General features: G+C 43.2%; 1 protein-coding gene across 9 annotated transcripts in view; it reads right to left on the reverse strand.

Annotated features, from left to right (window-relative positions):
• DPP6 (dipeptidyl peptidase like 6) overlaps positions 1–25,105 on the reverse strand; it is a 510,591-nt gene that overhangs the window by 414,727 nt on the left and 70,759 nt on the right. For 7 of the 9 annotated variants that reach the window (XM_065666818.1, XM_065666819.1, XM_065666821.1 and 4 more), the window contains exon 1: positions 5,444–5,899. The exons of 1 other annotated variant lie outside the window; for it this stretch is intronic. In XM_065666818.1, the coding sequence (XP_065522890.1) occupies positions 5,444–5,644 (201 nt within the window). In that variant the 5' untranslated portion in view covers positions 5,645–5,899. Of the gene's footprint in view, positions 1–5,443; positions 5,900–25,105 lie in introns of those variants that run through there. One more of the 9 variants, XM_065666815.1, reaches the window with a different exon arrangement.

Raw genomic sequence — 25,105 nt, forward strand, 5'->3', positions numbered from 1 at the left:
ATAAATATATTAGCCCAAATTAATGCATTGGGTTTTATCTCAAGGGGCAAAATCTTCTGACTCCCAAAGCTGTGATGGACACCCTATGAACTGTCTTCTTTCTAGCCTTTACTGAAACAAAAATATACAGAGGAACATAGAGCAGCACACATTCGTAAGGTTTTTTACTTATCCTCTGTGATTTTGAAAGCCCCTTGAAAACCAGCTCAAGTTGCTCGGACCCTGGGTTCAGTGTCTTCTGCACTTGAGCTACTACCTACTAACTCAAGAGAAATAACATAAACTGAGTACTCTACATGAGGCATCCAAACTTATTGCACAGTTCACTACTATTGGAGAGATGATTCAGACTCTTCACATGGTTATTCCTGAATACTTAAAAATACAGTCTCTCTGGCAAATTTTTTTTAGTGCATACATCATCATCATGGCTAGTAAAGATTGCAGAAACAGAGCCTGATTTTAAACTGGCAGCAAATATCATAAGGTGGTTTAATTCTAAATATAGCTATAAAGCAAAGTATAAAAAATACATCACCTCCAGATCAGTGTCCATTATTCAGTAATCATAAAATATGACAGGCTTCCATACAATTAAACCCCATGACTGCTACAAGGTTTATAATTATTTCTTTTGAAGGAGGTAAGCTGTAATTTTTATTAATTTCAAGAGGTGACCTTGCAGAATGTCAGCAGAGCCTAACTTTCTCCACCAAAAGAACTAGTCCCAGCTTTCTATATCTTAATGGCTATAGGATAACTGAGTTCAGCATCCAAGAACTCACCAAGAAGAGACAGAAGAGGAGATTCTTTCAGACTTAAACAGTAGTTTCTGCCAATAAGCACAGCAGTTCAGATCTGTAGATAGACTTCTGGTTACAATCCAAATTACTCTATCTTACTGTAATGTTATGATTCCTGCAGTCCTACAAATCCTTCTATACAATCCAACCACTCATCTCTTTGGGAACAGATCACGCTATATCTGAAATGCCTGTTGTCTGCAGCTCAAGCTTCAACCCTTCTGAAACACTGTCCTTGACATATTTCTAGGAGGCAATACCTCTTCCCATTAGACAAATAATGAACTGAAAATTAACACTTTCAATTACATGCAACAGCAAGTCTGACATATCAAATTACGATTTTTTACACTAATGGCTTTGATTCTTGCTTTCTCAGACTCACTCCATTAACAAATAATATTTGATATACTTAATCCTTAATTTATTCAAGCAGGAAACACAGTTTTTCTGAAGCATTTCAAAATTATCGCTATTTATATCTGAATGAAAAATTTCTCAAAATGTAAATCAGTCTTAACAATCGCTTGTAAAACTAGAACAGTATAATGTATTGCCAAATGCAGTTTCAAGCAATGCAGGAAAGCAGGAAATATTCAGAATTCAGTTACAGAAAAAATATTCACAGTAATTAAAGCTTTGGACTTTGGGTCTGGCCATTTTAGTATGTTTAAGTCTCCTATTAAAGCCAATAGGATTTTTGGCTAAGCAATGAACCTGTAAGAAAGCAGCATATGGCTTTTGATATAGAAAAGCTTTATGATGTTTTAGTGCAGGGTTCAATAGTTTTAACACATACAAAATTTAATTTAAAAAGGAGTTCTGTGATCATCATTTTATAGTCAGTGCCTCATAAAACAGATCAATATCTGTGTTACAGAAAAGTGCTGAATTTCTTATGCACCTGATTAATGCATTGTTATCATCCCAGTAATTAAAAGGAATGGGGTTATACACAATCAGCATGATACATCTTACTCAGCACCTCCTGGCAGTTGCCTGCAAAAATTAAACTCATTAATCACCGTGATGCCAAAGAAGAAAAAGCTTGGGAAACATAAAAAATCTCAACTCAACATCTTGGAGAAAAACCCTTCCACAGTACAATCTGAAAAGCATTAACCTCACCTCTCTAAACAGAGAACTAAGTTACTAAAATTCTTTATAACCTGCTATACCACCACATTAGATTTTACTAAGAGTCTTAACAGATATTTTCTCATATCTAGATTTATTTAGTGAAAAGATAATCCGATAACAAAGCAAAAATGTCATCAGAACTTAGTTTATAACTGTTGCAACAATTAACTTCAGTATCAATACTGCTAGAGTCAATTGGGAATGGTTTTCTTCGGTCATTTATACAGGACCTAGATTCCTCATTACTCCTCCCATAAATAACACGATTGTCTCATCAGATTAATAGTTAACATGAAAAATTTGCAATATCAAACCCAGGTTTTGTTCATAAGCTAGATCTACTATATATATTTTCTCATACACCAACCATGATTTGAGACAGTATAAAAATGCATTAAAATGCTAAAGAATGTTGTGACTTCTGTTTTGCTATGTTTTCATATTACAAAAACAATGTTCTCAAGTCCATCTTGATGGTAGCTGTAAAGCAAGATTATCATACTAAATTACAATTATCATACTAAATCACAATTGTCTTTATTTTAAATTTTGTTTATTACAAAGTTACTGCTTCCTCTTTGACTTCTTATAGATTTCATCTAGTAATTTTCCACCAGTAGTACTTTCAGTAGGCAAAATGCTTACTAACAATACTGTGACCTTCAAAGACAAGATCATGTCTTTCCCTCTGTTTGGTACTGCATTGAGGTCTGTACTGTTGCTTAAAAAATACAGTACTGAATGCAGCACACATTTCAATAGGGCAAGTCATCATCAGTAACCTATTAAAAAACTCAAATGTCTCCTGATTATTAGTCACATTACAAAGTTAGGAACAGAGCATTCTCATTCTCAGGTTTGTTTTGGTAATTCCAAGTGTGGAGAGGCACATAGAAACTTTGTTTCTATGTGTTTAAGCTCTGGATTTTCCTGCTAGATTAATGTTTATGGATGAAAGACAGTGTGAATGCCCTACTATAATATGTGTGTAAAACACAAAACAGAAGTCTAACCACTTTAGAAAGGGGTTTCCAATGCCATCTCGTTAAGACCTTCCCCATGATAAGCAACAGCACATGCTCTTGGCACCCTGCACAGACAAACAACCCTCCTCCTCTCATGGTCTTGGCTCATGGTCCTTCTCTCATGGTCCTGGCCCGCTGCCTGCCTCGTTTTTCCCTTTGCCTTGGAGATTTCATGCTCGGGGCTGTATTTGCTCATTCTGGCCTGCTGCTGCCAGGCTCAGGAAAGAAACCACATCTTCCCACTGCTATCTCTCCACAGCCAAGCGCAAGAGGCCGCCGCCAGTTCATCAGGGCGCCTGGCCAGGCTGGTTCAGCACCGCGGAAAGCTCCTCCCGCACTGGGACAGGGCAGTTCAGCGCCGCGGAGAGCCCCATCTGCCAGACCGGGTGTATTTAGCACCGCGGACAGTTCCGTCAGTCCCGCCCCACTCTGGCCCGTGCCAGCCTCCTCCGTGTTCCCAGCAGGCCGGACCCCTTCCTCTTCTTCCCCCAATCTATGCTTTAAAGGCCATTTCCACTGTCTTCGCCAGGACTTTACCCTTCCTACCTTTCCGACCTTCTACCAGAGACCCCCTCAGCGCACGCTGCCCTGTCTCTGTCAGACAGGAGCACCCTTGAACTGCCCCACCCAGCCCACTCCACTTTCTTAGACACGTTGCCCACTTAAAAAGTAACTCACACCAAGCGTTCACGTGCGTTTAGAAGCCACCCAATTCCCTTTTTTTAACCACATTTTTGAACTTGATTTCAGGAAACACCTGGGCAGGCACCTTTCCCTCTACACATAGCACCACCCAACAATGCTCTCCATCTACACACAAACCCTGACAACAGAAAAAGAAAAAGAAAAAAAGAAAAGAAAACAAAATCATGAACTCTCCTTTTAAGTAGTTCAGTATTATTCTTCTTAACATTATTTTGGATCCTGTCAGTACAAATCACTCGCACATGCTAAGCTGAGTCTTTCGCTTCCGGGCTCAGCGCTTCTGGTGATCAGAGAAGCGGCTCCAGACATCTGCCGTCTCCAAGTACAGGAAAGCGAAATTAAAACAGTCAAATAATGAGAGAAACGTGTCCGAGCCCAGCCCCGGCGGCGGCGCTCCGTTGGCGCATAGCGACACCTAGAGCCAGCACGACGCCGGGAAGGGGCCCGTCTCCCCGGTCACGGGTGGGTGCGGGCGCCCGGGCACGGGGACGGAAACGGGTCCCCTCCGGCAGGGCCAAGGAGCGGCAGAGACAAAACTGTTGCCAGTGAGCGGGTCACGGGGAAGAGTTAATTTGGAGTCCAGACACCGCCGGTCCCCGGGAGCCGCCGGCGTGGCAGCCACCTCGGGCAGGTTAAGGTCGATTTGCATCATCGCTAGATAAAGTGCACTTGCTCTACGGGCCGCGAAGGTCTTAAGGAAGGGATGGGAAAAAGGGCGGGGAATTAAAAGAGAGCCCGGGGAAGTTTCCCTGCGAAAACAACTCTCCCCGAGTGGGGCAGCCCTGCTTTCTCGCCATTCCTGGGAGGGTTCTCGGAGCCGGAGCTGAGCCCAGTCACGAAGCTAACGCGTCCCACCCTGGCAGGAACTGCTTCTAACAGCCCAAAATATGAATCTCATCTGCAGCCATTTGCTTTCCCTTGTGTGTGCTTCCAGAGAGGCAAAACACACTCAAATCCCTTTGCAAACCTAATACTACCCCAAGATGGGGAGCCACCTGGTCCCATAAACCGCTGGCCCTTCTTTGACTCTGCACTTTCCAAATCCCTTCTTTCCGCCCTCCTCCTGAACAAACTAAGCCACATCGACCCAAGCTAGTTTAACCCCATCGGGCCCAGCAGCGAGTCCCAGTCTGGCAAATCACCCGTTACTAAGGCGATATGCAGATGCACCCTCTGAAGTCGCAGGTCTCTGAGGCAGCGAGGGAGCGGAAGGTGTGTGGCCGAAGTTTGCGCCTTCTCCGCCGGGGCTCCCCCGGGGGGGCCGGGGAGGGAAAAAAGAGGGAGAGGCCCCGAAACGGCTGCTCGGGGGTTAAAAAGTTTCCCCGCTGCCGGGGTGGGGGAAGGCTGACGGGAAAGCGAGAAGGGAGGGACGAGGTGAAGCCTTCTGCCCCGGGGGAGTGTTGAAGGGTAAAACATGGAATAACAATTAAAAATAAAAAGGGGGGCGGGGGTTTGTCGCCTCGCTTGGAGGGAAACCGCTGGAGCTCGCACTTGCTGTTTCCAAGCGCTCTGACCCGGTGCCCTCAGCCCCGCTCCGCGGTAGCGGAGAGCCGCGCAAGAAACCAGGAGACAGGGAAAGGTGCCCGGGCAGCGCGGGCTCCGTCCCGTACTCTCCCTGGCTAGTACTTCGGGGGAAAAAATTGGAGCACAAAGACCCGCTGGGAAGAGCGGACTGACCGCAAGAAATCGCTGCCAGCCTGGAGGGGCACCCGGGGGGACGGGGAAACGACACCCACAACCCAACCCAACGCGAAGGACACCGGCGCTTACATCCTCCTCCTCGCAGTCACTTCGCGACTGGTACTGGAAGCGGGGCCGGCTGCTTTCCTGTTGCAATGGACGCGAGGTCTTGCCGGCAGCGCCGTCCTCCTCGCTGCTCTGGGCGCCGAGGAGGTGACTCGCTTCGGGGGGAACGGGGAAAGAGCGGGAGGTGTTGATCTTCCCGCTGAACCGCTGGTACAGTGAAGCCATGAAGTCAATCCGCGGGAAACGAGGGGGAGGGAGGGAAAGAGAGAAGCTTTTCCCTGTTTCCCTCTCTTTCTCCTTTTTTTTTTTTTTCCTCTCCCCCTCCTCTCTTCTTTTTTGGCTACAGCATGCTATACGCGGGTGAGGATCAGTCCCACATCAGTGGAAGGGAGAGCGAGGGATCTTGTTCTCCGGTCCTCTGCACCGGCACCCACAGAGAAGCGGGGGGGATCGAGAGAGCAGAGAGGGGGGAGTGACGAGAGGGAGAGAAGATAGATTGATAAATAAATAATAAAATGCAACCGAGCCGTAACACCACAGGCCCGGGAATGCTGCACCATCCAGTGTTGGGAAGGGAAAAAAAAAAAAAAAAAAAAAAAGGAAAAAAAAAAAAAAAGGAAAAAAGGAAAAAAAAAAAAAAAAAGGAAGAGAAAAAAAAGAACCAAAACACTCTACGAAGACGTACCCCCGATAATGGCGCCTGAGTGGATCAGCATTAAATGTGCTTTGGGGGTGTGCGTGTGTGTTTGCAAAAGCAGGGAGAGAGAGAAAAAAAAGGGGGGCTGGCTCAGGCGCTGGCTGTCAGCGGCTCCCCAGGCAGAGGTGGCGGAGCAGTCGCCTCCGAGGTCGCATACCAACAGTGTGCACAAGCGAGAGGCAGAGTGACAGAGTGTGTGAGACGGAGTGGAAGAGGCTGGGAAGCCTCATTCAAAGCACGTTGCTCTTCAGGGGAGGGGAGGGCTCTTCTACAATCATCTCCTTTTCGGCACCTTCTTTTTCTTCTTCTATTTTTTTTTTTTTTTCCCCCGGGGAAACAACTTAAAAAAAAAAAAAATAGCAACAGACACCTGATCGCCAGCCGGGAGAGAGAAAAAGAGGTGGGGAAGGGAAAGGCGAGGCGGGGAGGAGGGAGGCGGGACCGGCAGCTGGAGGGTGGCAGGGAGGCCGGTGTGCCCGAGCGGCTCGGCCTCGGGGAAAGGGCAAGGGGAGGGAGGGCGAAGCCTCTCGGTAAGCCCTGCTCTGCCCTGCCCCAGCCGGCCGCCGGCACAACTCCGCCCGGAGAAGGCAAACGCCCGGTCCCGTCCCCCAACCCCGTCCCTCTCCTTCCCCCGCCTTCCCACGGCTGGGGAGAGGCGGTGGGAAGGGAGCATGTTGCGGGTTTTTGGAAGTGGTTGTTGTCGTCGCTTTTTAGAAGAATCCGGTAAATTGTGTCTCTTACTATTTTTGTATTAATTCATTTTTGCTGCATTAAAACGTGCTTCAGCGCCCCTCAGTGGAAATCCGCCCGAAGTGGCAACCGGCAGCACCGGCCGGGGATAAACAACCGCGGTCCCGGCTCTGGGGGGAAGGCGGCCGGGCCGGATCAGGATCGGGGTCGGGACCTCGCCCGGGGAGCAGCGGCTGCTGCCGCGGCCCTTTGCGCAGCCCTGGAGCGGCCTTTGCCCGGGGCCAGCTGCTACACCGGCTCGGCAGGGGGAGCCGCGGCCGCTCGTTAACGCTCCCGGAGGGAAAAAGGGGCATGTGCTCAGGCAGCACCGGGGAGCTGGCAGCGGGGTCCAGTACGGATGCACCAGGTCCAAGGGTGACGGTTCCTGTTGCTCCAACATCAAGCTCCGGGGTTTCCATAGCAACAGATGCTTAGGATTAAAGGGAAGTGGGAGAGTTGCTGTCCCCTCCTCTCCTCCCCGAAATCATCCTCCTCTTTGACCTCTAAGTTTGCCAGAGCTTTGGGGATTACAACACAGGAAGCATAAACCAGAGTTCGCACATTCCCACTGACAGACTTACTGCTGACGAGCTCACAAACTTGATTATACTTCAGCAAGTGGATTTGATGGGCTGAGATTTCAACAACTGCCTGATCAAAAATCCCTTTACATCTGAATAACTTCATTCTCTGCTTTTTATTTGTATCATCAAAGTCAGGGATGAAAAGGGAAAACTTATCAAGAGAGAAAACAAAACCACCCTGCCTCCTTCCTGGAGGAACTTGAAAGAAGGAATCATTTTGATCTTCACAACTGAGATCCTGACATTTAATTAAAAAACAAGATGAGCACACAATGCTCTGAAGTGAAGGTCTAGCTTCTAAGTTATGGCAATACACAGCATAACAGACAACTTTCCAGAGTCACTTGGAACCCTCATAAGTTACGTTTTGGACACAAATCAACTACACACTACCAAAAATCTGGACAGTTAGCTCATCTGAATTCCACCTTAACCTGCATTAAGAGTGACTTCGTAACTATTTGGAATTGGTGACAACTAGCACTGAAGAATAAAATAAACAAGAGAATCAAAGGAAATAATACATTTTTAAATTCTGAGGAAAACTAGGACACAAAGGAATAATCAAAGAAAGCCACAAAATGGCAAGATGAAACCACAGGCAGAAAAAGTCACCAAAGATTAAATGTCCAAAATAAAAAGTCTCAAAGAAAGTACATGTCATGGTTTAAACCGAGCCACACAGCTCATTCACTCACTCCCCCCCCTTTTTCTCCCTCTTTCTTTCCTTCACTGCACCCCACCCCACCCCCACCCCCCAACTCCTGGAGGGATGGGGAGGAGAATTGAGAGAATGTAACTCCTATGGGTTGAGATAAGAACAGTCCAGTAACTAAAGTATAACATAAACCACTACTGCTACCACCAATGATAATAATGATAAGAGAAAATAACAAGGGAAGAGAATACAATACCACTGCTGAACGAGTTTGATCCCCACCCCCCGAAGACAGCCCGTACCTTTCTGGGTAACTCCCAGCTACCTCCCTGGGCATGACGTGCTGTGGTGTGGAATACCTCTTTGGCTAGTTTGGGACAGGTGCCCTGTCTCTGCTTCCTCCCGGTCTCCCCTCCTCCCTGGCAGAGCATGAGACTCACAAAGTCCTTGGTCAGAGTAAACATTACTGAGCAGCAACTAAAAACATCGGTGTTATCAGCGCTGTTCCCAGGCTGAAAGTCAAAACACAGCGCTGCACCAGCTACTAAGGAGAAAAACTGACTGCTACTGCTGAACCCAGGACAGTACAGAAAAAAGAAAATATTATACCTCACAGCTCAGTTATAAACTCAAAGGGTCACTGAGGACCATGGCAGTCTCATATACATTCAGTTTGTGGTTATAATTCTTAAGGACCAAGATTTCACATAATCAAATTTATATAGTCACGCACACACCTATTGTGCATGTATGTGTATACACAATTAATGGAAAAATTGTATTAAGTGGACATAAAATTGCAATGTCAAATACTTCAAAAGCTTGAAAGTACTTGAAAAACAACCAGCAAAATGGGCCTCATCCACCAAGAAATCCTGATCATGCAGTTTTGGGCTGTGATTCATTTGCCCTGAAATAAATAATTACAGCTATTTAAAGGCCTTGCCGATTCCAGCTCTCTACTCCGTGACAGACCAGGGACAGCAGAAGCAAAGTCCTGTCATATCATATTGCGGTGGGTGGAGGAAGGTGGTTTAAACTTGCTGGGAGCCACAAGACACAGTTCTACGGTGATGCTACAGTGAGAGTGACCTTGCGTAGAAGGGCTGAGCCAGAGGCAGAAATATCTTGAATAAGCCCCAGCAATAAGATGCACCAGATTGCTGGTGATGCCTTTATTGAAAGCAGGATTTTTCTGAGTCAGAGGGACCCAGATGATTTCATTAGAGACTCTGGAGAGCACTTCAGTCTGCCTGTGCACAAGTTATCTCAGGATGTAGCTTGTCCCTCACAAGCATGTGTTATGGTGTGCCTGTCCTCCTCACAGAGAGGGACACAAGCCAGCACCCCTGAGTCACAGCCCAGTGCTGGAAGTCTTCTATGCTCTGTTTGCAATTCCATGGGTAATTTGCTGTTCACCTGTACGTGACTTAGAGCCCAGAGTCCTCTGCAATGCCCCGGTTATATGACCAGATACTGTCATACAGTGTGCATACCAACTGGGCATGGAAAAGAGGATAGAGCCAAAAAAAGAAACAGGAACCGTTGAGACATGATAGCAAAATGGCAATAAACACCATATCAGTAACCAGGGCTCCACTATAACAGAAGACCTTTTCAACCTCTAGCAAGATTTGAGTAGAAGAAAACAACTTGCATCATGAAATATGTTTAAAGAGGCAAAATATTTCAGAAGTACAAATGTAAATCTTGTCTCTAAACACACATCTCATATGTAAGAAAGATCCTTTCCCTAAACCCTGCAAACAGATCCCAAGATAAAAATCAAGGCATTTCAAAACAGTGTCCTCAAGCATCTCTTAGTTGTATATTTAATTCAGTAACCAGAGTTTTACAGGAAGGTTTGACTCCTAACTAGTGACATTTCAATCAGAATGAAGTGTGTTAGCTTAAGCTATTTTCCCTGCAGCAGCAAAGTAGGTTTTACTGACATTTTTAAAGCATGCAGATAAAAAATGACACGTTTTTTCACTTTGTATAAACAAACAGCAACCCCACATTTCATCACTATTAATGTAACACTATCAAAAACAAGTCAAACCCAAGACCTACTGCCTTTAAAACTATATATAACAGATTTCTTTTTGGACAATCTTTCTCAGAATAACACTGGCAAAGAAACAATCCAGCAATATTTCATTTAGATTTCTTTTTTTGTAAAACATTACTTCTGTCTGTCAGGAAATCCAAGCACTGTTATTCATGTTCCACTCTTCTGTTCTGACTAAGCAATTTATGTTTGCTTAAACTTTGAACTTGTCATCTAAATAATACAGAGCTTGTTGCAGACAGAGCTAAACATGTTTTTAGTTTTCCTGTGGTGAGAGTTATAAGCAGCTGATTAGTGATTTTTTTTAACAAGAAATACTTTTTAAATAGTTCAAGTGCACTTTTTATTATTGAAAATATTGTATTTTCCTTTTCCAATGAACTTTTAAAGGAACTTTATAATTTCCTGATTATCTTTTCATATCATTCAATGACAAATTAATATTTGCTCTTAAATGACTGCATTTATTAGTATAATCCCTCTTGGTTTTTTATAACAGCAGCTCTCCAGGCACTACAGGAACAAAGTTACACTGTTCTAACACCTATTACTATTGTTAGCCATGATAAAAACATCCAACCCATGAATCTCTAATGGCCCCAGGCTTATGCCAGCTATACATCTGCTGTCTAGTGTCATCTAAAAACCCAATCAAACCAAACCAGAGAAGAAATTATCTTTCCTATGTCAAACGCACTAATTCAGCAGTCCCCAAGGATGTACTTGATTGTTCGTTTTGATCTAATGTGCGTGCTGGGGGGAGCAAACCACTGTGTTAAGGTAAGTGACACTAGGAACGCTGAAGACTGAGGGGTATTGTATACTGTGGCATTAGTATGCTTTCATATGCCAGCATTTGTGCTAGTAACATTTCAGAGCAAATTCTGTAGAAATACAGCATTGGACAGTGAGTGAGCTTGGGACATAGAGAGGCATGTTTCTCTCTAGAATCACAGATATTATTAACAAGTCTTTCAGGCCTTACCAAAAACCTCAAAACGAAACCAAACCCCTCAAAATCAAACAAGCTATCAAACAAGCTAGCTTTCCTGGCTGTAATAACAGAAACATTGGGAAAATTAGGTTTCTGGGCATTGCAAGAATAATTCAATCTTCCAGAACTGGCTGAATGAAAGCTTTTTGTGAGGAAAAGAAAGCACAGATACTCAAGTACTTGGAACAGTAGGCAAAGGTAGCTTTATAGCATACAATATTTTCGGGAAAAAAGAATACCAAAGTAGGCTGGAAGAAAAGGCTCTTCAGAGGAAGAGATGGACCTAGAGAGAGCAGTGAAGAAAGGAGAAAAAAGCACACAGAAGAGGCAGGGACACAGTGAAGTACCAGGTGGGTTGAGAGAGAAAGGAGACAAAAGCAAGTGAGGTCAAAGAGACAGAGAAGAAATGGACCAAAACTGGCAGAGATGGAAAGCACCAACATGCCTGGAGAGTAGAGAGGTAGGCTGGAGTGGTACAAGGTTAATTGGAGCCACACAGAAGGAGGATTTTCAAAGCCAGGGAGACAAGCTGCTTCAGAGGGTGCTTCTGACACCTGATGGATAAATATTTGCTCAGTGGTCAGTAGACAGGTGATTTTACCCACCAAGAGTCTTGATACATACCAGGGCCCAATTAAATGAAATCAAGAACACATAGCTGAGTATCAGCAAGTACTTCTTGGTAGTGTGAGCAGGACTGTTTCCAAAGGAAATGGGTGAAAGTCCTAATGCTGAGGACATTTATAAATAGCTTGTATTAGGCACTAGAAAATGTGCTGTAAGGCATAATCTTGCCAACTGGCAAGAGGATAAACCACATGACCAAGGAGGTCTTTCCCATATGATTTTTTACATTTTGCAACTGGTGCTGGGGTGGTGAAAAGCAGGGAAAAAACAAAACCCTCAGAAGAGAGGACTCAGGAAAAACGGTTGTGCAAGTTTGCTGCTAGAACAAGTAACAGCAAAGCCTAAATAAAAAAGGTACAGATGCACATGTGTTTGTAGAGCTCTACACCACATTAGGGTCCTGGCCTACCACTGGATCTAGTACTGACATACATGCAAATAGGAATTTGTGCTGAAGACTGTCTTTCTTGCTTTAATTAATGTTCTGTCTTTGGAAGCTTTATTTGAGAGAAGTTAGGATGAGATCCCAGGTCCATGTCTTCAAGAGAAGCCAGGAAGTTAAGCATTAAAGTTACGGATAAATACATTTTTCTTAGGATGCCAAGAGCCATTGGCAGCCATGCAAGACTTGGCTAATGTTGCTGAACTGGTCTCCACTATGCATATTCTTCTCTACTTTGGAACTTGCCAGTATGTGATACTTGAGTCAGATATGCCATGACAACAATCAGTTTGCCTGATTAATATTATCTCTCAAGGGGGTTTTCCGTTAAAAAGGCAAATAAATTCTTCAGAAAGGCAAAGTAGGCTGTGGCAGGTCTATCAGGAAAGTAACCATCTTGCCAAAGTACCTACTGGCACTTCAGTCAGCTACTTCAGATGGACTATTGAAGCAAGAGAATATTCTCAGCATTGTGTGTGAAAGGGATGCACAAGATTCCTGCTCCATCTTAAATGCCTGAGCCACATCTGCACAAACTTAATTGCCCATGTTGGGAGAAGCTGATGGGATTCCTCTCTAATTCAGCATTATAAAACTGGTAGCACACAGAAGCAGCATACCTTGGAGAAATTCTTCAAGGAGAAATTCTTGCCAAAAAGAACTTGTGCATGCAGAATCTTCGAGAAACAGAAGGGATTTAACCAGTCAGCATTTCAAAAGCATGACACAGATTTCCAACAGAGTAGACAAGGCAAAATACTTTGATTTAAAGACTTCTTTACAATACAGAGATTTTCTTTAAACAAATCTGTGACTCCTCGGACTAGCTGTCTTCTAAATTCAGAGCTTGCTTGTTGCTTGGAAGAGAACTAAATCTAGATTTAATAAAAGAACCAGGGGATGTAATGGCACAATTTTAGGTTTTGGTACCCCACAGGTGAAGGAAACCCCTAGAGATAAATATGAATATGCAGAGAGAAAAGCATATATAAGGAGATGGACATCTCAAAAAGGCTAGCTACCATTAGTGAGCTCTACTCCTTTGCCCTCACCCTGGCCCTGCCAGACATACATTTCTTCCTCCAATTTGGCACAGCTTCAGCATGTTTAAATATTTCTCTCTTGCAGCCTTTCACAAAGAAATGAGCAATGATGGAGGTTTGTAAAAAAAAAAAACCTGTGAGAGAGCATGTTGGATATTCTCTAGGAATAACAGGGAATCTTAAAGGCTACAGGTACAATTCAGTCCAGTTTCTGTCTCCCATCAGGACTACAGACAGGTGAGGAGCTGTCTTCTCGGGGCCATTTTTCACGTACAGGGCTGCCGTTGTAGGTACTTCAGAAGTTTTCAGACTGAACAGAAAAGCATTTAATGAGTTCCAACATTCTGGAGTGAAGTGGGCTATAAGCAGGGACTTTGTGGAGCACAGTTACAGATTAGCTGTCTGAAGTTCCCTGAAATCACCTAAAAGTAAATAATTCCTTTTTGTATTTGCCACTAATTGAATTGGTAGATGCTTGTGCTTCTTCACTATTAGTGCTGGTGCATGTTCTTTCCTACCCATTTATCTTCATAAACTGATTAGGAAAAAAGCTTACCAATTCACTCATAGTTTTCTAAGAATAAATTACCCTATTTGTCCGTTTCACCTGCCTTAGTAACATGACGCCTAAAACAACTGAGCCTCTTGGAAGCTATTTTAAAGATTTGTTAGTGCTTTCCATCAACTGCCATTATGTAACAGCAAATATTCACGATTATAAATGGCTGTCCAAACAGTGTACTCATTTTCTGAAAGTGGGAGACACAAGGACAAGAATGGAACACTGATAGGAGATTCATAAATTATGTCCTTTCTGATTTAAGCAGAGGTTTATGAGCACAGTTATTTAGGATCAACAAACAAGCCAACCAAAGAGAGATATTCACTTTAAATACATCTTCTAATGTGCTTTGTTTTAACTCATCGACTATGTGCTTCCTTTTAACCTTACCACACTCTTTTAAAGTATGTCAAGCAGAGGTACTAAGTTCAGCTTTGCAAAGGTATTTAGCAACGTGAGGTACTGGAGTACACATTGGAATTATCATAATCAGATCAGTGATGGCGTAATCAATATGAGCTGCTGCTTTGGAAAATTCCAGTGGATATTCATATGCATTTTAATGTATTCACTGTATGTACCTAAATTTAGGGGCATTTGATTTCTAGTTGCTAGTTAAGCTGATATATATATATTATTGGCTTGCTAAATAGCTTTAAAAAATAAACAAACCCAAAGGTTTGTGAAATAAGACATGCATATTTCTAATCCCTTCTGACTTAGAGGTAGATATATATGTATATTTATTTGCCAAGGAATCATAAAAGCATACCAAATGAACCAAACTAAAGAAACTGTGAAAACTAACTTTAGGGATGTTCAATAATTTCACTGCAAAGTTAAAAGCAATCTAGGATTCTGCTAAGCAAGAAAATACAAGCATCATCATCATGATCATGAATACAACTATGACAAAGGCAATCCTGTGAAATTTTGACTGCAAATCAATAATTTCAAACCTCTGAAAGAAGTCTGATTTTCTCTTCCAGAGAAAAATTATTAATTCCCTCCATGTTATGCAAGCACACAGCAGTACTCAGATCCTCTTGTTCCTCTCCACAAAGCAGGCAAGCAGCAACTAGGCAGCTAAAAATGTCACAACAGGGCTCTGAGAACTAACCTTTGAGCCCATCACAGCTTCTGCAATGACACCAACAAGACTTCAGCGCACAGCCATAGCTGCATTTTGTAAAAGCACCAACATTGAAAGCAATTGTTGAAAAGATGAAGCCACCATGACTTAAGGCAGTAAAAATTTCTGATGAAACACTACTTGCTACACTAGCTGAAGCCCCCCACCAGGAGCACTATCAGCAATGAGCAGACAGAAATAGCACCACCATTTATCTGGAATTTAAGATTCTTGATAATCATTGAATTGTTTCTCAACACTACCACTTCAACGATTTCATATAAATAACCACACTAAAACCTTCTTCAATTTCACGAGAATGAGCAAAGTTTACCATTTTTCTGTGGGAATTGTTTATTCTAGCCATTATTCACCAATTTAAATATGTCTTTGCCTATCCAGTAACTCAGTAAACCAGAATTCACTACTGATTCTGGGGATTATAAACTTCTTGGAAATATCCTTTACTGAGAAAAGCGCATCCACATTCAAAGGAACATATCCCTGCATTGGTATTGCTTAGTATTTTTGGAAGTGGACGACACCTCAAAACCAATTAGCATGGCCTAGTTGTGTCATCTAGAAACATAGAGGTTCTTCAAGATAAAGCTCATGCAGTACTGACATTTGCAGCACGTTATGACAAATGCAGGAAACAGTTTGTCTGAAGTGGCAACATTTGTTGGATAACAAAGATGACATTGCCAGAAAATGGGACAGTCACCCCAAAGAGGGGCAAAACTACGTTTTGGCTAGAATTTTAGATGTCACATTGGACTTGCCAAAAATATAATTACCTGGGAATTTTCCCAGGCATCTGCCAGAAGCATCTGCCTCTTCTTGAGCTTTCTTTGTATTAAAGAATTTGAAAGAAAGTATTGCAACCTGGCTTGTATCAGAAATAGTGTGGCCAGCAGGACTATGACAGTAATCATCCCCCTGTACTCAGCATTGGTGAGGCTGCACCTCAAATACCATGTTCAGTTTTGGCCCCTCACCACAAAAAAAGACATTAAGGTGCTGAAGCATGTCCAAAGAAGGGCAACGAAGCTGGTGAAGGGCCTACAGTACAAGTCTTATGAGGAACAGCTGAGGAAATGGAGTTGTTCAGCCCAGAGAGAAGGAGGCTCAGGGGAGACCTTATTGCTGTCTACAACTACCTGAAAGGAGATTGTGAGGGTTGATCTCTTCTCCTAGGTTGTCTTGACAGGACAAGAGGAAATGGCCTCGAGTTGCACAAGGGGAGGTTTAGATTACAGAATCACAGAATCACAGAATCCCAAGGGTTGGAAGGGACCTAAAAAGATCATCTAGTCCAACCCCCCTGCAAGAGCAGGGTAACCTACAGTACATCACACAGGAACTTGTCCAGGCGGGCCTTGAATATCTCCAGTGTAGGAGACTCCACAACCCCCCTGGGCAACCTGTTCCAGTGCTCTGTCACTCTTACAGTAAAGAAGTTCTTCCTGATGTTAACGTGGAACTTCCTATGTTCCAGTTTACACCCATTGCCCCTTGTCCTATCACTGGATATCACTGAAAAAAGCCTAGCTCCATCATCCTGACACCTACCCTTCACATATTTGTAAACATTGATGAGGTCACCCCTCAGTCTCCTCTTTTGCAAGCTAAAGAGACCCAGCTCCCTCAGCCTCTCCTCATAAGGGAGATGTTCCACTCCCTTAATCATCTTTGTGGCTCTGCGCTGGACTCCTTCAAGCAATTCCCTGTCCTTCTTGAACAGAGGGGCCCAGAACTGGACGCAATATTCCAGATGCGGCCTCACCAAGGCTGAGTAGAGGGGGAGGAGAACCTCTCTTGACCTACTAACCACTCCCTTTCTAATGCACCCTAAGATGCCATTTGCCTTCTTGGCCACAAGAGCACATTGCTGGCTCATGGTCATCCTCCTATCCACCAGGACCCCCAGGTCCCTTTCCCCTTCACTACTTTCCAGCAGGTCAACCCCCAACCTGTACTGGTACATGGGGTTGTTCTTCCCCAGATGCAAGACTCTACACTTGCCCTTGTTAAATTTCATCAAGTTTCTCCCCGCCCAACTCTCCAGCCTGTCCGGGTCTCGCTGAATGGCAGCACAGTCCTCTGGTGTGTCAGCCACTCCTCCCAGTTTTGTGTCATCAGCAAACTTGCTGATGGTGCACTCAGTTCCCTCATCCAGGTCATTGATGAAAATATTAAACAGCACCGGTCCCAGCACCGACCCCTGGGGAACTCCACTAGTCACAGACCTCCAGCTAGATTCTGCGCCATTGACCACAACTCTCTGCCTTCTTCCTTTCAACCAGTTCTCGATCCACCTCACTACTTGATCGTCAAGCCCACACTTCCTTAGCTTATCTATGAGGATGCTGTGGGAGACAGTATCAAATGCCTTACTGAAATCAAGAAAAACTACATCTACCGCTCTACCATCATCCCTCCACCTAGTCACTTCCTCATAGAAGGCTATAAGGTTGGTCATACATGACTTCCCCCTCATAAAACCATGTTGGCTGTTCTTAATGACCCCCTCATCCTTGATATGCCTAGTGATGGAGTCAAGAATAAGTTGTTCCATCATCTTTCCAGGGATGGAGGTAAGGCTGACCGGTCTATAATTACCCGGGTCCTCCTTCTTGCCCTTCTTATAGATTGGTGTGACCTTTGCCATCCGCCAATCCTCAGGCACCTCGCCCGTTTCCCACGACTTACCAAAGATGATGGAGAGTGGCCTAGCAATGACCTCCGCCAGCTCCCTCAGCACCCGTGGGTGCATTCCATCCGGACCCATCGATTTACAGATGTCCAGTTTGCATAGCTGATCCCTAACCCAATCCTCATCTACCAAAGCAAACTCCTCCTTTGTCCTGACTCCTTCTGGAGCTATAGATATCCGGGGCCCTTGGGGAGAGTCTGCAGGAGTAAAGACAGAGGCAAAGAAGGCATTCAGCACCTCTGCCTTCTTTATATCCTCTGTCTCCAGGGTACCCACTTCGTTCAGCAGTGGGCCTATATTGCCTCTTGTTTTAGTTTTATTTGCTATGTATTTGAAGAAGCCCTTTCTATTGTCTTTAACCCGACTAGCAAGATTGAGTTCCAAGGAGGCCTTAGCTGTCCTAATTGCCTCCCTACATCCTCTAACAACTGTCCTATATTCCTCCCAAGCGGCCAGCCCCTCCTTCCATAATCCATAGATTCTCCTTTTCCACTTGAGTTTGCCCAGCAGCTCCTTGTTTAACCACGCCGGTCTCCTAGATCCCTTACTTGACTTCCTACTCATTGGGACGCTCCGATCCTGAGCTTGGAAGAAGCGGTCCTTGAATGCTAACCAACTATCTTGAGCCCCTTTACCGCCTAGTACACTTTCCCATGAGACTTCCCTTAGCAGTTGACTGAAGAGGCCAAAGTTGGCCCTTCGGATTAGGAAAAATTTCTTCACTGAAAGTGTTATCAAGCAAAGGTCTTTCCCAAACTAAATGATTCTATGATTCTACAAAAAAATGAAAGAAAACACTTGCAAGGGGCTGAGGGACAAGGAGCCCTTTGGAATTTGCTAGTCTCTTACATCTTAAATAGTGTTAATATCAGAACACTCACCAAGGCCTATTTCTAAATACACTGCCAATGATTTCATCTCTGGCCTGCTTTTTCCAGTGAGTTCTAGAGAAGCACTGCTTAATCTGTAACATACCTATGTGTTCAGTTTATGATCCAGGGCTGAGGGGCTCCCTGTTCTCGACACTAACTCTTGGCTGGAATTCTCATGATGAACTTGAGCTCCCCTCTTCACCACAGGCAATTCTCTAGCTAGGCCACCTAGTTTAAAAGAAGGCAGAAGCTGCACGTCCTGCCACCTTGCAAGCCCCACATGTGCCCCAAAATGTTTTAAAGTAGGTTTGTGGGTCAGCTGCAGTGTGGGCTGCTGGCATATCCCAGCTTAGCACTGCAGCCATGGTGGGAAAGGTATGATTGTACCTTTCTGCTTATTTTAGGAGCAGCCTAAGGCAAGTTTACAAAGTAATCTCTCTCTTTGTGTTACCAGTAGTGCCTTTCTATAGAAAAAAATAAAATTAAAAAGATACTGATAAGTTCACAGTGTGATTTCTAAGCTGACAGCAGGCCTTTAAGGTGAGAGCACAGACATTATATTAAATATGCTCCATCATGTAATTTTTTGTCTATTATCTAGTTCATATTAGAAAATAGTTGTCATTTCTTTATCAGATCCATTTGGAATCTCTACTGTTGGATCCTGCCCTCTACTGACATGCTTCTCTTGTGAACACAATGAAGTCTGTCATATACAAGACAACCTAGATGGCACACTTTAAATCAGATGAGTCTTTTATGGAAAGAAATAAAAAAGAATTATGTGAGGACAAAGCCCCACATGGTAGTGATTTCTATTTCCTATGCCAAATAACTGGGAGAGAGGGGGAAAATAAAATCAAATTTTCTTAATTATAAATTAATTAATAAGAATAATCTGAAGATAATTGCAAAGAGTACAACTTTATAAATAAGAGTCTGGATCACCTTCTACCCTTCAGAGATAAAACTGTTTTATTTATAGTGCTTGTCAAGCCTGTTTTCTGAGTTTGATACAGAAAACACGCAGACCTGGTAGAAATGGTAGTGGTAAACAAGCAGTTGTGCTGTTCTGCTAACCTGCAGCATTAGCACACAAGGCACAAAGAAGTGCTAGTGGCAAGGGAGCACTTCCACAGCACAAAGCAGTGCTAGTGGCAAGGGAGCACTTCCACTCCTTCCAGTCTCTGCCCTCTGCCCAGTACAGGCTATTATAAGTGACAAGAGAGTAAGCATTTTGATATCTGTTTTCACTTAAGGCCCTTAAAGTGGAGACAGCGTCCATTATGACTTACAGTAAACTTCTGAAATAAAACTCCTTGTCTGTCTTTTACAGATGAGACCAGTGAAGCTAAGTGATTTGCTCATGCAGGTCTATACTGGGGGCAGAAGAGTGCACAGACTTCATCCTATGGTCATTCTTACTACAGGGTAATGATTCTCTTTATGTCAAGTATGGGGAAAGCTCACCAGAATTGGAAGGAGGCGGAGCATCAGGAAAGATATCACTTGCTAATTTTGGAAGCAATGGGCCTCAAACCAGGGCTATTCATCTGGTCTGGTACACAGCTGCCTGCTTAAAATAGGCAGCTAAGAGAGAAAAAAAGCTAAAGTCAGAGAACCACACCAAGGAGATGCTAAAACGCCCCTGAGAAACAGAATTCTTCCTAAGTCATTATCAAAGATGTCACTGGTGTGTGTGAGTTCAGGCAATTGTGTTTCTTACGCTACAGTCCTACATTTGCAACTGTAGTCCTGAGAAAAACCCTAACATGCAGGTTTCCCTTTCTGTAGGGTTCTCAAGTTGTTTATTCTAGCCCAGCTGACAGAAATGTCAGAGTTACTGCGGGCACAGAGAATGCTTTATGCCCTCCATAAAATCGTTTGACAATCCAAGGAAAACTTTCCTGAGTCTGTTGTTCAGATTTCAATGTGATTAACTGTATTCAGTGGAAGCTTTACTTGTGTAAGGACTGCAGGGTCTGACAATATCTGAGCAGGTCAGCCCAAAACATTAAAATGATTGATAACCCTAGAAATAAACATTTGAAAGAAAACCTTGTAAATACAGATCAGCATCACCACTTGAGGGTGCTGCAGTAGTTCTTAAATATTAACTTAAAGATGTGCTACCAGGCAGGTACTGTACACAGAGCTAACACAGCAATAATTCACCTAATTACTTTCATGGAGGCACTCGGAGCATTTGGAGATAAATTCACACGAAAACAAGCTGAACATATCTTCTTCTGAAATACAGGTTTAAATCCTAAAACCTTCCTAGCTAACTAAGGTGATAAAATTCTCCTTAAAAAGAGGTGGAAAAAGGAAAAAATCAGTAGAACAAACGAGGACCCTCAATTACACAAGCACATGCATTTTGAAGTTCAAAAAATTCATTACAAGTATAAATTCTCGGCTCTGCACACACATTTACTCTGACTGTAGTACAAGCAAATGTTTTCCAAGGCATATCAAATTGATTTTGCTATAAACTATTACAGGATTATAGTCCATTTGAATAGTCTTCACTACAGGAAACACACAGAACTAGTCTCTGTGGGAAATATATTGAACAGTCAGTGAAACACAAAGCAATACCAAAATATAATAGAAAACTGTTCAAAAAAGCCACAGCAATCTAAATGGAAAACCTGAGTCAAACATTATCTAGGATTCTCCAATTTTGTAAAGCTTCCCTTTTAACATAACAAACATTATTTGCTCACGAGGATATAAAAACATGAAATAAAGAATAGACAATAATGAAGTTAAAAGAAACTTTGAAATCACTATATATGTAAAAGCATAGTGACTGCACATAAAATGAGCTCTCATTTGGAAAACATGTTCAATTCCATTTCTTTTATCTGACTCGTATCAGACATTCAAGAGAGCTGGTCAGGTACTATTTGATGATACTCATGGAAAACGCTGATCCATGAAAGCTAAAAGTCCAATGGAAAAAGGCCTGATTTGTAAAATAATTCCCAACTCAAAGACATTGGTGGAGGGACATTTTTTGCTTAAGGTCAGAAGAAATAAATGGACCACTTCCAGACTGAAAATAACACTTTTTTTTTTTTTTTTCCCCAGAACTGAAGTGATTTTGAAATCCCAATGAAGAAGGCAGGGGGGAGGTCTGAAATAAAAACAAATCATTTCAGTTGACTCAAACTGATTTTATTCTTTGGCTTGCCACAATGCAGACATTTCCAAGACTGTTTACCCATCCTAATTCTGAGCAACAAAGTTTTGAAGCCTTGAAACCCAAGCCCTTCTCAGCTCTAACCTCTTTGCTGGGTGCTGAGTAGAACACGGTAGGTTGAAAGGCTTTCTAAAACTATTGAAAGAGATGATGACCAGCTGGACCTTCATCTTGAATTCAAAGCACTGCAGTCAGCTAGAGTATTGCCCTGGCACAAGGGTGAATCTAATCTATGAACAGGTAAGTATTAGGAATAGTCCTATGCAATGAGAGGTAGAGTCTCACCTTCCTTCCATGTTCTCTCCCTTAGGTGACTGTTCAACAACACACTGCTGCTGATGCTGACACCACCCATGATCCACAACATGCATTTCCCTGGACTGTGCAACTGATTGGAACCAATCCAATTTTAAAAGACTGATTTAACACAGTATGTATGCACAGCTCATAAAATGCTTGCAATGATAAAGGGAAAGCAATGTGATGGAGTGACAGGGTGACTGTATCAAGAAGTTTTCAAGAGCCAGAAATTCATTCTGCAAATGATACAATTACCTACACACTACTTCTTTGCTCTTAGCCCTCTAACAGGCTGGAGTCATTTAGCCCCTATATTAAAATATTCAGCATCAGAAAGAGCAAAAGCTACTGTAGATACTTTACAGAGACAAGAGTAATGCTTGAGCATATGTAGCAAGACATTGTTTTATTAGGGCATCTGAAATTAGAGCCAATGTATCAATCATAGAATCACAGAATCATAGAATAATTAGGGTTGGAAAGGACCTTAAGATCATGTAGTTCCAAGCCCCCTGCCATGGGCAGGGACACCTCACACTAAACCATCTCAGCCTTCTCTTCTCCAGGCTGAAAAGCCCCAACTTTCTCAGTCTATCTTCATACAGGAGGTGCTCCAGTCCCCTGATCATCCTCGTGGCTCTCCTCTGGACTGGTTTCAACAGTTCCATGTCCTTTTTATGTTGAGGACACCAGAACTGCACACAGTACTCCAGGTGAGGTCTCACAAGAGCAGAGTAGAGGGGCAGGATCACCTCCTTCGACCTGCTGGTCACGCTCCTTTTGATGCAGCCCAGGATACGGTTGGCTTTCTGGGCTGCGAGCGCACACTGAAGCCGGCTCATGTTCATTTTCTCATTGATCAACACCCCCAAGTCCTCTGCAGGTCTGCTCTGAATCTCTTCTTTGCCCAACCTGTAGCTGTGCCTGGAATTGCTCCGACCCAGGTGTAGGACCGTGCACTTGTCATGGTTGAACTTCATAAGGTTGGTATCAGCCCACCTCACAAGCGTGTCAAGGTCCCTCTGGATGGCATCCCTTCCCTCCAGCGTATCAACCGGACCACACAGCTTGGTGTCATCAGCAAACTTGCTGAGGGCGCACTCAATCCCACTGCCCATGTCAGCGACGAAGATGTTGAACAAGATCGGTCCCAACACCGATCCCTGAGGGACACCACTCGTTACTGGTCTCCAGGCGGACATTGAGCCATTGACCACAACTCTCTGTGTGCGGCCACCCAGCCAGTTCTTTATCCACCAAGTGGTCCATCCGTCAAATTGATGTTTCTCCAATTTGGAGAGAAGGATGTCGTGTGGGACAGTGTCAAACGCTTTGCACAAGTCCAGGTAGATGACATCAACTGCTTTACCCTTATCCATCAATTCTGTAGCCCCACCATAGAAGGCCACCAAATTGGTCAGGCAGGATTTCCCCTTAGTGAAGCCATGTTGGCTGTCACCAAGCACCTTGTTGTTTTTCATGTGCCTTAGCATGCTGTCCAGGAGAATGTGCTCCAAGATTTTGCCAGGCACAGAGGGGAGACTGACTGGTCTGTAGTTCCCTGCATCATCCATTTTCCCCTTCTTGAAAATGGGGGTTATATTTCCTTTGTTCTAGTCTTCAGGAACTTCACCTGACTGCCATGATTTTTCAAATATGATGGACAATATTCCCTTTCTATATAAAAAGTGTGTAGAAATAGGCAGATAACCTTGACATTATGTGGGGTTTTGTACAGCCTATTCATTTCTGCCTTGCATTGTTCAACTAGTTATTTTTAATTTTTTTTTACTTTGCAGACAGTGCCCTGATTATTCGTCTGAGAATGGTAACCTTTTAGATACTTTTATAAATGCCTTTACACATAATTAACATTAGCACACCTTCCTATACCAAGGTCACAAGTACCAGATGAACCTTTCCAATGAGCAAAAATAAAAGATATGTATAGTTTTTACAAGTTAGAGAACTGCTGTGAGGACCTTTTTAAAAGATAAAAAATAGCAGACGAAGATAGAATACCTTCTTGGCCTCATTTAAAACATGAGTCCATCTCACACAGGTGTATGTGGAGCTCCAGCTTGGCCTACACGTACAGAAAGAGTCAGCAAACAGACCGCAGCCAAGTGATTTGGCTGTCAGATGCACAGACAGGAGCTCCTGATTACTGGCTTACATCTTTACTATATGGGAAATTACGCCTCCAGCAAATTGATGCATTTACCTCCTACTAACTTCAGTCAGACCAGGATTAAATTTTGGGCAAAATGCTCCGATTCTGTTTAAATTATCCCAGGAATAAAATACATACATAATAATCTCCACCTAACCCAGAGGGGGCTGTGAAGATTAATGGTAGGAAAGCATCTGAATGCCAAGGACAGACATTTGTCCTAGTTATGTCTACATATGAAAAATGATCAGACTCATTCGTCTCTCAGAAAATGGTCACAGTTACTTTAAAATACATATTCAAGCTAATAGTTGTGAACTCAAAGACCAGAATAGTTGAAATTATTAACAAGTAACATGTAACACTGTAAATGTATTTCACTGGGAAAAGGTCAGCATTAGAGATATGAGACAGCCTTTTACATTAGAGTAACACACTGCCTTCTCTTCATCGGTCATATGTTTCCGTAACTCTGTGCTTTCTTTCAGTCATCTTATTTAGCAAAAAGAACTTACGTTTTGTGGAAAACAGCACTACAGAAAAGGCATATCTATTAACTCTGCTATTGCAAAATCTTTCGTGTTAGTGTTAGTAGCATTAAGAGTGAATTTTTTCAATAAATCATTTTCTTATTTATTGCACACTCTTACCTTATATTTCATTCAGTTTAATTATATCAGTAACATGCTGGGTAACATTTCTAATTTTCCTTGTGTAAATAACTGGTATCATAGCAAATGCCTGTAAGCACTCATTACAGATGAGGAATGCTTGTCACTCATTAAACCACTGTGGTTTGCTATGCACAAATGGTTTTAAAATATTCAAAACTTTGGGCTAAAATATGCCATTCAAAACAGCATGTCTTTGCTTTGTGT

The sequence above is a fragment of the Lathamus discolor genome, chromosome 2 (genome assembly GCF_037157495.1).
Source record: "Lathamus discolor isolate bLatDis1 chromosome 2, bLatDis1.hap1, whole genome shotgun sequence".
Taxonomy (NCBI): domain Eukaryota; kingdom Metazoa; phylum Chordata; class Aves; order Psittaciformes; family Psittacidae; genus Lathamus; species Lathamus discolor.